Source organism: Ambystoma mexicanum, unplaced genomic scaffold (assembly GCF_040938575.1).
Source record: "Ambystoma mexicanum isolate Mex_15411 unplaced genomic scaffold, UKY_AmexF1_1 Mex_scaf57, whole genome shotgun sequence".
In the NCBI taxonomy this organism is placed as follows: Eukaryota; Metazoa; Chordata; class Amphibia; order Caudata; family Ambystomatidae; genus Ambystoma; species Ambystoma mexicanum.
Genome location: NW_027182474.1, coordinates 833,813 through 848,846, shown reverse-complemented (window position 1 = coordinate 848,846; position 15,034 = coordinate 833,813). Strand labels below are relative to the sequence as shown.

At 45.1% G+C, this 15,034-nt stretch overlaps 1 protein-coding gene across 1 annotated transcript in view; it reads right to left on the bottom strand.

Annotated features, from left to right (window-relative positions):
• Positions 1 to 13,229, bottom strand: part of LOC138562529 (extracellular calcium-sensing receptor-like) — a 107,017-nt gene extending 93,788 nt beyond the window's left edge. The window contains exon 1 of the mRNA XM_069642775.1: positions 12,972 to 13,229. Within this exon, the coding sequence (XP_069498876.1) occupies positions 12,972 to 13,229 (258 nt within the window). The remainder of the gene's footprint in view (positions 1 to 12,971) is intronic.
• Positions 13,230 to 15,034: the final 1,805 nt, after the last annotated feature.

The following is a 15,034-nucleotide window of genomic DNA, read 5'->3' as shown; positions in this document are numbered from 1 at the left end:
GTTGCATGGTACATTCAACTTATCATATTGAATTCTGCCTTTCACAGTGCACTAAGAATGTACTGCTGCAGATGTGGAAATACCCTGAGCAGCACATCGCTCCTGTCTCTGGCTCATTGTTATTGTGATGACATATTGCCCAATGTGTTGTTTACACACTGGCTAGTGTATCACCCAACTCCCTGAATCTCTGCTACTTCCATGCACAAACACCATGCCTGTGTGAGTCCCAGAAAAGCAGCCCTCAGGGATTTCCTGATTCTCCTGCTCTTCTACGCAGGTATCACTCACCGGCACACGTCTCATCAACTCACTTCAAGAGACTGACATTTACTGGGTCAGCACCCACCTCCCCAAATCTCTGAAACTTCCTCCTACCAACATGCTGTAAGAATGACTCTCTTGCAATCTGTGCCCAGAGATTCCCAGCAATTCCTGCTCCTCTGCCCCTGTGTCACAGATGCATGTGTCTCGCCCTCTCCCTTCAAAAGGCATTGACTTGTGTGTCAAGATCCCACTCAATGGAAGCTGAACTTCTCAACAAAACCAGGTGAGTGTGATTCACCTACACTCTGCCCCATGGGATTCCTTGCTCCTCCTGTTTCTCTGGCCAGGTGTCACCCATTCGAAAATGTCTCTTCCACTCACTTCCAGAGATATCCATTGACTGGCTCACCTACCTCCTCAAATCTCTGTTCTGCCACCCATTGAAATCCAGCATGCATGTATCTCTCTCAAACTGTCCTCAAGAAATCAAGAGTCACTTGAGTGCGTCTCTCACAGTTAGCCAAGCAACACTCTCTGACAGAGATTCCCTCTCCTTAAACTCACACCATCACGTTTGTGTGTTCACCAACTTCAAATCACTAAATTTGTCACTACAATGTTGCATAAGCAAAACCTGAGAGAAATATAACTCGGACGTGTGGTAGATGGTAAATCCAAATCCTATCGTAGACTATCCTGTGCTATGGTAAGTCTGGTGGTCCACTCTTGCGTGGATAACAACTGGCATGTGGGTTGCCAAAAAGCAAAAATGGCCATGAAAGGGAGATAATTACTTCTTGTGTGAGTTTTGTACGGGTATCTGGTTCCCGAAGTGGTTGAAAAAGGCAGCTGTTCCAAATATCTGCCATTGATGTACGAAAATGATTTGTGAGAAGTGGCGTTAGTCCTGCTGTCTGCAGTGAGCGCACTGAATGCAGTCAAGAAAGATGCAAGGGTGGAGAATGGGTTGAGGGCGAGGCTGGAAACTGGCAAACCAAAATTGTGCGGGAGGTTACCTCAGTAAGCAACGATATTTGGCTTGCAGGTGGAATATTGCAGAAAGGCTTTTTAAATGAATACAAATGCTTGTGAAGAACAAATACAAATTGCTCAGTTAAGTGCTGAGTTATATTTTCATTTGCTTTTAGCGGATGAGGATTGGGAAACTAGCAAGACTAGTAGGATGAATCAGGCTGGAAACCTGTCTCAAGCCCTAGATCTTGTTCAAAAACTCAGAAATCAGCTGAAACACAACAGCAAGCCAGTGCAGGTAGAGGGATAGAGTTTGCTGCACTGCATAATTCATGCACTGAGGGTGCAGATACCGTGATCTGCCTTCAAGGCCAATTGAATGACCAAATTGGTCATAATTGAGGGTTGCTAGATGACATTGTGGCCCCAAAGCACCAAATCAGGACTTTAGAAAGGGAAAATAGTCAGTTTACCATTAAAGAAAAGGGCTCACCAAAGGAGTTTGATGCAATGCACCATGGTACAAGTACTCTGAAACAACAGAGATCACAGCTGATTCAGGAAAAAGACCTCTTGAATTGGGATAACAGCATCCTATTACAGAGTATAAATCAGTTGGAAATGGAGGTAGAAAAGGAACAGTCAGGTCCTCAGGAACTGACCGAAATTAGAGAAGAAAGGAATGAGCAAGAAAGTTGTGTGAGACAAATAGGAGCTGAACTATCAGAGGCAGTGAATTTTAGGGATGGGCAAGAGAAAGAGATTAGTCTCCTGAGGGAAAAGCACCTTGAATATGTACACAACATACAAGGCTCACAGAGGGAGAATGAATCACTTCAGCGTGAGGTACAGCAAGCAAAAGATTGGTTGGTAGTTCAGAGCAGGCTGCATGGGATTTATCAGGCCTTAGTGCCAGAATTAAAAAGCAAACTCTCTGAATACCAACAGGAAATATGGACAGAGAGAAGCAGGGGTGAGAGTCTCACAGACGAAATTGAGAATTACAGACAGGCTCTGAAGCACCCTAACCAATCAGCATATGGGACAAGACCCATTGATTAAGGGGAGATTCCAATCCCATCAGGAGCCTCGGGCACATCATTTACAACCTCCGTGGTACAAATGGGAACTGGCCTCATGCAGGCCACTGACAAAGGGCAGGGGAACACGAGGCAGGTGGTCTTACCCATGTTTAGCCCGACTGATCCAGAAGGCCAGTCCTTCCCAGTGGGTGAACACCAATAGCTTGATGTTCATAACTCCATATTTTCTTGTGCTCCCCAAAGACATAATGAATCAGTTGGTGGGGTGATTTTCACAAGCATAGGACCCTGGATTGGGTAATTGAATGGGCCACCAGGATCTACGAGGTCCAAAAGCCTGCTGAGAGAAAGAATACTGATTGTTGATGTGAAAGTGGTGGAGGTAAAAAATACCCCTCATTGTTTCTGGATATGAGAGGGCCTAAAACTAACCCTTCTGCCAACAAGCAACATGGAAGACAAAAGGCACACCGCCCCCCCAGCTGGCCCAATCAAATTGTAGTCAGGCAGAGTCCCAGAACAATGATCCCTCTGATCCTGTAACCTATATAATCCTAGGTACAAAGGTATTTAACCAATCCTGGAGTATCTATACACTCCCCCGGCCCAAGGGGGAAGAACTAATCAGTTAAGTACTGCCCCGGGAAAGTTCCCTCCAAACTTCCCAATCTGTACTTTTGCCCCTGATTTCCCCCAAACCAGAACTTCCAAAACAATCCTCCTTTCTCCCCCTGGTTCCAAGACAATAGAACCCGGGGGAAGGGTGGAAAATTATGGAGAAAATGTCTAGTACAAAAGCTACTCTGGGGGAAAGGACAGTTACCCTTTCCAGGAGCAGCAGAGGTATGATTTGAGACCTGCCTACCAGCCAGACAAGGTTTTGCAACTAGAGTGACAGGTCCAGCGACTGACCGATGATCTGGGGCACATTCTGAGGGCTCAGTCTGACTTTTAACCTTACCCTGATTCCCAGAATTCCCCAACACCCAGGTCTGATGCCCCAAGGGGGAAATGATGAGAGGAAACCTCCGACGAACGACAGGTACCTGAGGATGGGGCCTGGGTGGAGGGGAGATGCCAAGCACTAGAGGAAGCTTACTTTCTCACCCAACCAGAACCCCTAAAAACCACTCAGCCTGAAAGAGCCTCTTCTACCCCCAAAATGTTAGAACCAAAAGAGAAAAGTGTAAGTAGGAGAGGCCAAAGAAGAACCCACTTTGTGGAGGAACTCTGTATCATCCCATTTGAAAGAGAAGAAGCCCTGGAGGATTCAGGTAAGCAGACCTTCTCTTTCAAAAACGTGGGATCCCTCCCAAAAACAATGGGTACCAAAAAACCATGAGTGGGACAGCGTAAGTATGGAGACCAACTCAGAACCAGAAACTATTCGACCACACGTGAGCCAGACAGAATTGAAATGGAGGTTGTGCCCTTTCTCCAAACAGGTTCTGAGAACTGTTTCCAGGTAACAGGGTGGAGGATTCCCCAACAACTCCCATTGCGAGTTGGAAAGTTTTTTTTTCCAAACCCCAACACTGAAAATTGCCCAAGATCGCACAGTGTTCAATATTAAGAAAATTACCACTGGGCTGTAAAAATAACTCACATTTTCTTTGCACCTTGGAAGAGAAAGAAGGCTGATTTTATGCACCATCAAGGTGCAGGGTCAGTATGAAATATCAGCTCTGGTGGAGACTTATCCCAAGCCACCCTCCTGTCCATAAAGACCTTTGGCCAACTAAACTCAGGATGGGACCAAATAGCCCTCACACCATTTGCCAAATTTTGACAAGATCAAATTCCGTCTTTGTCAAAATAAAAGTGTTCTATACTAACAAAACCTAATGCCTGCCCTATCTCTTATACAAAAAGTTTGTAATGGGGAATATGTATGCAAAGGAAACATATAGGATCAAGATGGCTGAGTAAACTCGCCTCCCCACGTTGGACAGCGCATAGTTAGGCAGCCCCTGTAAACAGGATGACACACTCTGGCTCAGGTTCTCAAAAACAAGGCAGTTCAAAACGTGGGTCGAGACCTGCTTGGACTTCCACATTAATGTCACTTATTCTAATTCACAAAAAAAAGTTATTTCACAGTTCAACAAACGGTTCATGTGGGTCTCCCTCCATTGGTCTCAAACCTCTCAAAGCTTTAACAGTTCACATAGGTTTCTGTCAGCCGAGCTCAGACCTCTCAATCAACAAGTACCTGATTCAACGCAGATCTCCCTCAGCCGGGCTCGAACCTCGCAATCACAGCACTTGCAGGGGTTCCCTTCCCCAAGCTTTATTCACATTTGTTAGGGGTTCCCTTCCCCTAACTTATTTCATGTTCCAGGTCTCCCTCAGTTGGGTTCAGACCTTTCACTGATGTCGAAGACTTTCGAATGTGCAAGGCTTTTTCATAAACCTCCACAGGACCACTTCGACTTTCACTTCAGCTTACACTCTTGTGGTATTTGCCCCAGTGTCTCTTGGTCTTGGTAGTTCAGCATCATAAGCACAAATGTTCATAGACATCTTTATCTTAAAGTAATCACCTTTTAAATTTCCCTTCTGCCCCAGGGTTAATCTTGACCATTGCGCATTTCAGAGTTTTTTCACTTTGATGCTTTATAACAATATATCACATATTTTGCAGAGACTTTAGAGTGGCTTTATCCTGTCGCCGACCATTCCACTACTTTGTATCACTGGCTTCACAGTTATCGGTAATTTAAAGTTCACCACAGGTCTGTCTTCTTTTGCGTCTCATCAGCATGCGCGCCGCCTTCAATTGTGAGATATACTGTTTCAACTTCAATCTTTCCGTAACACACACACACATCAGCCTTTCATATCGTTTGCTGACTCACGGGCTGTATGCCTTTGTTTCTTGTCTTTGCAGCTTTAATTCACAAGTCAAGGTTAATACCACAGGCTTGTCCTCGCCTCCCCAACTCTGTCTTTCACCTGGGAGTGTCGCTGGCATCCGTGAATCACAATGCAGTCTTCTGGTCTGGGATTTGGCTTTAACTGCATATATTTCACGGCTCTTTGGAGGCAACAACCTCCTGCAGGGATCTTCTGGGTTTCCCTACCCTTTTCTCTCGTCCCTCGATCAGTCGTTCTGCTCCAGGGGATTCGCCTTTGCCCAAAGATCTGCTCCTTCTCGTGTTCCACCTTGCTCAGAGTGTGTCTCTATGTTCCACTTTATTTCCGTGTGGGGAGAGCTAATGGGTACCAGATGTATATGATTAAAGTCCAGTGCCTGACTTTACCTGAGCCGATTATCGGGACATGTCTAAAGACATACGAAAGATTTAGCCTCTTTACTCTCAGTCGCCCTCTTCCTTGGCCCAGTGTTTCTGCAGAAAGAGGTGGGAGTTGTGACATTGGAGAATCTTATGCAATAGGATGGGGCATAGGTACGGGAAAGAGGGAATACTGCTTCTAATTATCGGTTGCCTCACTCCCACTTCCCGAAGACCCCTCACCCAGGCGATCCTCCCGCATTGGTCCACCAGTAAGGAAGGCATGCTATCACACAAGGAAGACAGACAAAAGTGATCACAGTTCAATGCTTTTTATTGAACTTCAAGGGGTTGGTTGAACGCCTATCTAACCCTAAATCTAAGGATGGGAGCAAGCTACAACCATCAAATAATAAATAACGCAGTCCTAGTGGAGTCTCTGTAAAAATAAAAGGGCCAATACTAATAATCCTATTGCCAATTCTTACTTCTAAATACAAATGATGTGGGATAACAATGTATGCAAAATAAAAGTGTTCAAGGAAGTCTATGTCAAGATAGTTGAGCAGTTGGCTTCCCTACCCCAAGTTTTCAGCATGGGACAAGGTGGTACGTTCGAGCTTTTCACAAACTCTGGCTCCTCTGCCACGAGGATACAGTTGAAAGCATATGTAACAGGGCCTTCTAAGCCAAAGTCTCTTTACCATTCAAAGTCTCTTTACCATTCAAAGTATCTTTATTGCAGAGGAACTGACGTAACACACAAGCACTAAAGATCCCATCTTCCCGGGTTTTTCACATTTACAAGTTCTCTGGTTCATTATTCACCATGGTTCTCTCTCCTTCAGGTTCAGACCCTCTTTAGCACAATATTCACCATTGGTCTCCCGCAATCGGGCTCGGACCACGGATCTCCCTCATTTGGGCTTGGAACCCTTAACACAATATTCTCAATTGGTCTCCCTCATTCGTGTTTGGACCGTGTCAAAAGCGAAGACTTTCGATTGTGCGATGGATTTTGCTTAAACTGTTGCAGGACCACTTTAATTCACTTAATTTCTCATTCTTCTCAATATCATCTTTTACTTTTTATCACTTTTAGCTGAACACCTTACAGAGACCTTCGATTCAGCACAATTGTGGTGCCGGACCACTCTGTCTCAGGTGTTGTATCTTTCTTCTCTTAGTTCAAACAGCCATCAGAAATTCAGCTTCCCTCGCTTCTTTCATCACACGCTTTACAAATCTTTCTTCTTATGCTCTTTATACAATGTTGCAGCTTGCAACCTTGATTTCAACACAGACCGGTCTTGCACCGGTCTCCCCAACTCACTGGCATAGTTAATCTTAATAGCGCTGCTTTAATCTTGGAGTCAAGGATGGTACCAAAGTGACTGCTACTACTCCCCGACTATATCAGCCATGTAGGAGGGCTCTGAGTATCTCTGACACACAATGCATGATTCTTCAGTCTTGTTTCCTGGCCTTGCGCCTTGCAATTCAAAGGGCTTTGGAAAGTAGCAATGTCCTTCTGGAAAGGTCAGGGGTATCTCCCTCCTGGTGCACCTCTTGGTTTGCCGCCTTTCTCCCATTGCAGCTGCCATCTCAAAAACACTGTTCCTTCTTGTGCTTTGCCTCGCTCAAAGTGTGCTCTCAAGCTCACCTTTTATTCGTGTGGGGAAGCTTAATGGAAGTCAGGTGTGAGTGGTTATCATTAATTGCCTGATCTTGCCTGACCATAGTAGTGGAACATTTCAGGTACAATGGTCGGTTGTGAGTCTGATTTCTCCCATAGCGTGCTGTCCATGTCCGGGTGTGAGCCTTTTTTCTCTCATAGCGGGCTGTCCATGTGAAAGTGTTTGTGTAGGTAAGGGGGGGCAGAGTTCCTAAATATCCTACCGGGTAGGATGGGGTAAAGGTGTTACAGAGAAGGGGATACCGCGTCTTGCCATCAGGTGTCCCACTCCCCGAAAACCCCTCACCCAGTGATCCTCCTGCACTGGTCCACCCCCAGGAACTAGATCCAAATGTGATGGCCGTGCCCAGGCTACATAGATGACATATCCCCAGGGACTAGTGGGTGAGACAGCTGGTTTCTCACCCACCCCCAGGGTCTGGATCCAATGGCGATGTCCATGCCCTGGCCACCTGAAAGAGAGAGATCCATGGGGGCTAGTAGGTGAGACAGCTTCTAGTTTCTCACAGAGCAGACTCCTTTATTGGAATGGTGGTTGATGACCAACATTATTCTACTGATTTAGCTAATCAAATAATGGGACCAATCCCAAACAACTGTTTCGACATCAGCAATATTATTTCTCCAGAAAATAATTTTACTAGGCATGGGGGGAATTTCCTGGTGTACTTTGCCTGTCCCTACGATGTGGAAGAAGTGACCAGTCACATTAGGAGGGAGGGATCTATGTACTCACTGCGTTACCAAAAATGCTGACTTAAAAAATGCTGACTGCATTCACAGCGATGCAGTGATCACAAAGTAAAAATATGACGCATCCACAAAATGTTAATAAAAAGATCCTTAATTGAAATACTAATTGTATTCTATCCATATATTTAGCCACATTGAAGTTAAGTTTACATTGTGTGTTATGGGTGAGCGGAGACGCTTTGTTGCCGGTTGAAAGCTGTGTGTATAATTCTCGGTCAAATGGCACGCTAAGTTGCACTGCACTTCATTTGCCTGATAATTAATTTTTAGTTTAATGCGCCTGCACGCATTTATAAAATCCAATTGTTCCTAGATGTACCGACCACGGGAGTAATCATTTGGAGACGAATACTGAACCTAAAAAATCTAAGTAAATGATCCATTATTTTTAAGAAATAAAATATTGCATGTCCAAACTTGAATCGCAATACTTTCTGCATTTGAAGAATCATTATGTAGTTAGAGATGTAATCACAAGGGCCTCATTACGACCCAGGCGGTAAGTTACCGCCTGGGTCGTACCTTTACCACCATGGCGTAAACTACGTTTACGCCATGGTGGTTGGCGGACTTACCGCCCCATTCCAAGGTTGGCGGGGCAGTAAGTCCCCAATCCCCATTTACCCTTCCCCATTCCCATTTTTGCCCCATAGGGCATAATGGGAGTGGGGAAGGCGTTAATTACGCCACCGTAAATTATGGTGGCGTAATTAACAACAAGGTCCCTTAGCGCCATGGATTTTAACACCTGCTAAAAGCAGGTGTTAAATCCTCCATGGCGCTAAGGGACCTCAGAATCAGGCGGTAAGGGTCGGCGCTGTTTACGCCGCCGTAAACCCCTTACCGCCTGGGTCCTAATGAGGCCCTGTCTTTAAAATTCTGTGATGTGATGCCGCATAGCAAGAAGATGGAAAGTGAAAGCACAGACACCGCTGACATTTCCTTTCGGTAAATGAGACACCCGCTGGCAGTCAAAAAAAGGAATGGTCATTGCCGAACCACCCTGTGTCTCCTTAAATGCATGAAATTATCAAGACACAGCGCATTCGTTCACTGAACTGCAGCGCATGAAAGAAATGAAGGGGCATTTCCATGACACCCATTATCAAAAAAGTGAACTACGATAGTGTACTGCAAAGAGGCACAAGAAAACAAAATGTATGAATGAATTCCGATGGCCGGAATAAGTCACACTTTCTGTATGGCTCTAAAGAATTGTGTCAGTGACATTTTGGTATGATACCGGAGGGAGAAGGTAGTGTTCAGAGTCAAGGACCACTACCTCAAATCCCCTGTCCAGGTCAAAACCATAAAAAAAGATCCCTCCAACCAACTTGAGGAGGATCACGCTGAAATTGCCAACCCTGATGTCTTCCCAGGTTTCAAGCAGATGGTTGAGGGAAGGAACAAACTTGCTGATGCCTGTGAGACCAAAAAGCAAAGAAAAAAGCTAAAACAGGTCTTCCTGGAATTCCAAGATATCTTTTCAGGGGACTCATATGGTTGTGGACGCACATCCATTCATTCAACCACCATTCCCACGGACACTGAGATGGCTCCAGTATTTGTGAAACTGTACCGGTTACCTGTTGTGTCCATGGAGTCACTCACAGAGATTATTAAGAACTTAGAATCCCGTGGGATAATTTATCCTATCCACAGTACCTTGAACAACCCAGTACTGGGGATACTCAAATCAAACAGCCAATGGAGACTTTGTGCAGTCCTGAGGGAGTTGAACAAATGGGTCCACATGTCAAGGTGGCCCCTTCCTTACATCGATCAGGGACTTGCCCAGATCCAAGGGTCAAAGGTGTGCACCGCCATTGACCTGACCAAAAGTTACTGGACCGTACCCGTCAGTAGAGAAGACCATTACAAGCTTGCCTTTACCTTTGGGGGGCAGCAGTAAACATGGACCCAAACTCCCTTTGTAGACATAAACTCCGGAAATGAGTTCAACATCTTCCTACATAAGGCCATGCCCCATTGGGGAAAAAGGGGAAACCTGGCCTATGTGGATGATGTTTAGATTAACAGCTCAACTGTGGAGGAACATGGAGCAGAAATCTGCTATGTTCTAACCCAGTTGCAGAAAGCCGGAGCAAAACTGTCCTTTCAGAAGGCACAGTGGTGTAAGACCTGAGTGAACTACTTAGGCCATGAGATCACCCTGGTTTTAATCCCCAGCGAAGAAGGTGGAAGCCTTATTGAAATTAATCATAGTCGGAAGTTCATCATCACTTTTTTTTCTGTTGAAATTACCTGATCATCGAGTGTGCAATTTGGAACCTTATCTGTGACAACTGGTGCCCCTGTTCTGCAAAATGTCCGGCAACTGATCAATTGCAGTTGTGTGTCCAGATATTAGATTTATGTTGGTTCCATTATGCAAGCTTTCCTGGATGTCTGGCATACATATAGGAGACCACAGGGACATTTGATGGAATATATTATGTTCTTTTAATTGCATGTGGAAAAATGAGGTAGCCTTTCATCTGATCTGGGATGCATTACATGGTCTGCCTTTGTAATGCTGTTACAGCTATTGCAGTTTAGGCAAGGGAAAGTACCCTTGTGTTTCAGTGAGGGCTCAGAGGGTGTTTTTAGTGTCGTCTTCACTTGGTCTCTCCAATTGTTGCTTCTTCCATGGGAGAAGATCGGTTTCTCATTGAATAATGACTGAAGTTTGGTGTCACATGTGAGTAAAGGCCAGTGTTAGCGAATGATCTTATTGATCTGTGCTAACTGTGTGCTGTATTTATTGACATATACTAGTGGTGTTTCATCTTGAAGTATTGGTTTCCTCCCTGCTAACAATAGGGAGGATCGGTCTTGCACCTCTGCCTTAGATTTCACTGAGAGTAATCTGTCTTGATGATAGCCCCTCTTTGCGAACTTGTGGAAGACCCGGTCCAGCTCTGTTTTATGCTTCTCATCATTATTGATAATTCTTTTGATCCTCAGAAGCTGGCTGTAGGGTAGTCCATTCAATATAGATGTTGGATGGTAACCTGTGTAGAAGGTTGTTCTGATGTGTGGGTTTGTTGTAAAGCGTGGTGGAAAGGGTTGGAGTCTGTGCCAGTACATCGGGGACCTGCAGACTGGGTTGTCCGATTACATGGGTGAACTGAACCCTTGTATCAATCATATTAAAGTATTGCAAGAAATCAGTAACTTTGTCTTTGTTCGCCTTCCAAGCCCTGAAGATGCTGTCAATGGAGCGACCCCAGTTGGTGATATAATTATGCCAAGTCGGGTGTTTGACATAGTTGTTTTCAAATTTCAACATGAACTCATTTGCGTATGGATAGCTATTATGGCACCCATGGCTGTGCCACTTGTCTGTAAGTAAACTGTTTTCCTCTATCTGAATTATGAATTCTGGGCTATGAAATCTAGCAGACAGATGATAAATTCCTTAGAGGCTCCTACATCTTCTTCTCTGAGGAGTATCCATTAGACGTGTGCTTGCCCTAGGTCATGGGGTATTGATGTTTATAAACTCTTAACGTCTATTGATACCAAAGTGTCTCCTACATTGAAGTTCAGTCGGCTGAGAATGTTCAGAAAGTGAGTAGTGTCCTTAATGTGTGTCTCATATTTTTGGATGAGCGGTTGTAGAATGGTGTCCACATCTGTGTCTAGGGGTTGAAAAAGGCCACCAGTGGCCAATATGATGGGCCTACCTGGTGGTTTAATGAGGGGTTTATGTACTCTGGGCAACAAATAGAAGTGGCAAAACTTCGGGTATATGTTGAACAGAAAGGATTTTTTTTTTGTTGAAAAATCAAGTAAAACCCTTCGGCCTGATCAAGAAGGTTGTTTACATTATCCATGATAGTCCTTGTAGGGTTGTGGTCAAGAACTGCGTAGCTGTTTCAGTCATTCATTTGGTTGCTGCACTCTTGTTCATAGTCATCTGTGTTCAGGATGACAAGCTCCCCTCCTTTGTCTGCGGGTCTTATGGTGATAGAGCATCTTCATACAGTGTGCTGATAATTCTGAGATCACTCTTGCTTAAATTACTGAACCTTGGTGTTTTAAATTTCAGTTACTGAAGGTCGTGAAGGACAGCTTTGTGGTAGACATCGATCGTCCCATGAGGGAGTGGGGACATACAATCAGTCCTGGGCTTACGTTCTAGGCAGGGGCAACCATCTGTTGTCTGTGAACCATCCATCCTTCATCAAGGTTTGAGTTTCCATGTAAACTTAAAGATTCCCACTTCTGTGTCAAAGATATTAGAGTTGTATGTTAGAAAATAGTTGTGACCCTTTTGAAGGATTGAATTTTCTCTTACGCTGACGTTTCTGGTGGACAAGTTGAGGACTAGGGTCTCCTCAATGAGTACCTCTGTTGTGTGCATGTCTGACTTCCTCTTCTACCTCTTGAGATAGGATTTTGCCAGCACTGATAAAATGGTAATCCCTGGCCATAAGAGGACAACAAGTGGAAAATTGTGTCAGTACCTGGGCATATGATGCCAGTGCCTGGCAAATGCCTATCTGTCTTTGCCAATGCTTGCTTTAACGAAGGAATGCTTTTCAGTCCATGAACAAATTGTGTCATTGAAAGAAAATAAAAAAAACATGGCTGCCATGTAAAATAAAAGGAGTTCCTTCACAAATGAAGGGGTCCCTCCACTATCCCCATTGTGGCAGAACTGATGGCAGGGGGAATGCTGAGGGTTGGAGCCGCTGCTGGAAGCACAGCCTTTGCTGCCACTTCAGGTGTACAGGTATGCACAAAACCAGATGTAACCTGCGGCACGCCCCTTCAGGTGGCTGGCACTTGGGAAGCAATGCAAGACATTACGGCTTGGGTTCTTAGCAACCTCAATCTTTGTGCCACACTTGCTTTGTGCTGCATGTTTCTTACACTTAACAATCATTGGAGTCCATCCTAAAAATGTTCAGTTGCTCTCAATTGCACAAACGTGTTTCCATCCTTCAGTCACTTTATCCATTCTTCCATACGATGCACATATATCTGTTGGTTTACCTGTGGGAAATGGTACAGGCCCAGGATCCTGGCCATAGGGAGAGATATTGATGACATGAGTTCCCCAATGACACCTGCTGGCATCGACTGAGGCTGGCAGCTGTATCCAGGCACTGGACGTTGCATCCCAGAGAGAAGACTGATGACCCCTCGAAGAGACCTGCTCTGTGACATGCAGGAATCCAGGATCCAGAAACCAAGGCTGATGTTTGGCAGCAGCTCTGGATTTTGGTTGATTTCATTAATTGCAAAGACCATTGCTAATACGTCCCGGTAATATCGAATATGGAACCTGCAGTGTAAGGAAAACATTACAAGGTAACTTTAGAAGGCAACTCTGAAGTAAATAGTTTAAATTAATACATATATTATACCTCTTGCTTTTGCTATTAAAAAAAAACATGTGAACAAATTCATGAATACCAAAAGTTTTTAAAACACCACACTCAAGACATCTTCCATACAAGCAATGCTCTGACTATGAAGTCCACACAAGCATATATTAACACAGAATAGCACATCATTAGGTTCCTGAATCTGTCTACAGTCAATAAATAACTTCTCCTTTGCAGAAGTATTAGGATAAGCAGTGGCTAAACTGCCAACTCAACCCTTATGCTTTTACAAAAAAAGCATTGATCCCGATAATAAATTAAAAACAGATACAGACAAGAGCTACACCTCCTTCACCTTTCGTGGTAAAGTGGGATGAGGGAGGGCGATACTCTTAAGAGGGGTGTAAATGTGACCATGTAGCAGCCTGTTAGGGAGAATTCTCTCTTTAGGCTGAATTTCCTAACCTAGTGAGTCCCCCAGCAGCTTTTCTGGATTTCTGGAGTTTGTTTTTTTCCTCCTGCCAAGAGTGAGACTCTTTTTCTCCCACTCTTGGACATGATTTATGGTATTCCTTTGACTGGTAATGTGTTTTATGGGCTATGGGGTCCTTTACTCCATAGGGTCTCAAGTGTTTTTACTATGTGTGTTACACAGCACCCTCCGTGCAATGACACAGGGGTGTCATAGTGACACCCCACCATAGACTCCATACCCTGGGACTGACTACTGTCTCCCAGGGCATGTAAAGTCACCATTTGCTTTACTAGTCCCAAATTATTAACAGAAACCGGTACAAACCATCATATTGTGGACGTACTGGTCGGGGCAATTCGATTGCCCCGGGGTCTGTTAGTCGAGGGGGCACGTCTCCGTCCCCCCTGATCGAGTTTTGGCTGGTGGCAGTGGATACTACTTTTTATATTCGACCGCGAATATATCCCTATGGGATTTTCCCATTGGTCGAGGCTACCAACTTTAATTATTTAATTCTCATAGCCTCGAACATACCGCTGGTTTATTTATTTAATATTAATTCGCCGGTTGGTATTTTTTGCCAGGACTCGATTCTAAAATGGCGTTTGTGTTCTCTTCTGTGACTCCAACCCAAGTCGAGCCCTTTGTTCCACTTTTTGGCGGGCTTCTCCACAGAAACCTCCAAAAGTGGTGCCACTCTGTCTGGGTACCACAGGAGGTGTAGGAGGGGGTTTAGGCACCCTGGACTGAGTTACCTTGGTAACTTAAGTCGCACTCTTGTGTGATTGGCCCAAGTGGCGAGCCGGCCGGCTCATCACTTAGCATGTTTTGGTAGACAGCTAGGCTGAGTGAATGGGGGTATGCTGCATAAAAGCAGGGCTTTGGGGACTGGAACTTCAGAAGTCGCCACAGGACCTGAGAATCCGACGAGGGAGAAGCTGAGCCGACCTACCACGACGACACCACCGGTGGAGCCCTGCGGAACCTACTCACCACTTCCCGACGACAGAGAAGATCTCCCGGCTGGAGAGGCTTCTTCCCCTGACTGGTGGGCACAACCAGTTTACCTTCTTCTCTTCGCACCCCAGACCGGCTTGTGGTCGAATTGCCCATGCCAAGCACCCCGGCAACCGGATAGCCACTTACCATGGACCGCGAATTACAGGACTGCTCCTTTTACCTGAGAAATTCCGCGTCTGGTTTCTTCCCTGGCAGTGCAACGGACTCCTGTCTTCCTCCCCGACGAGAGCTTC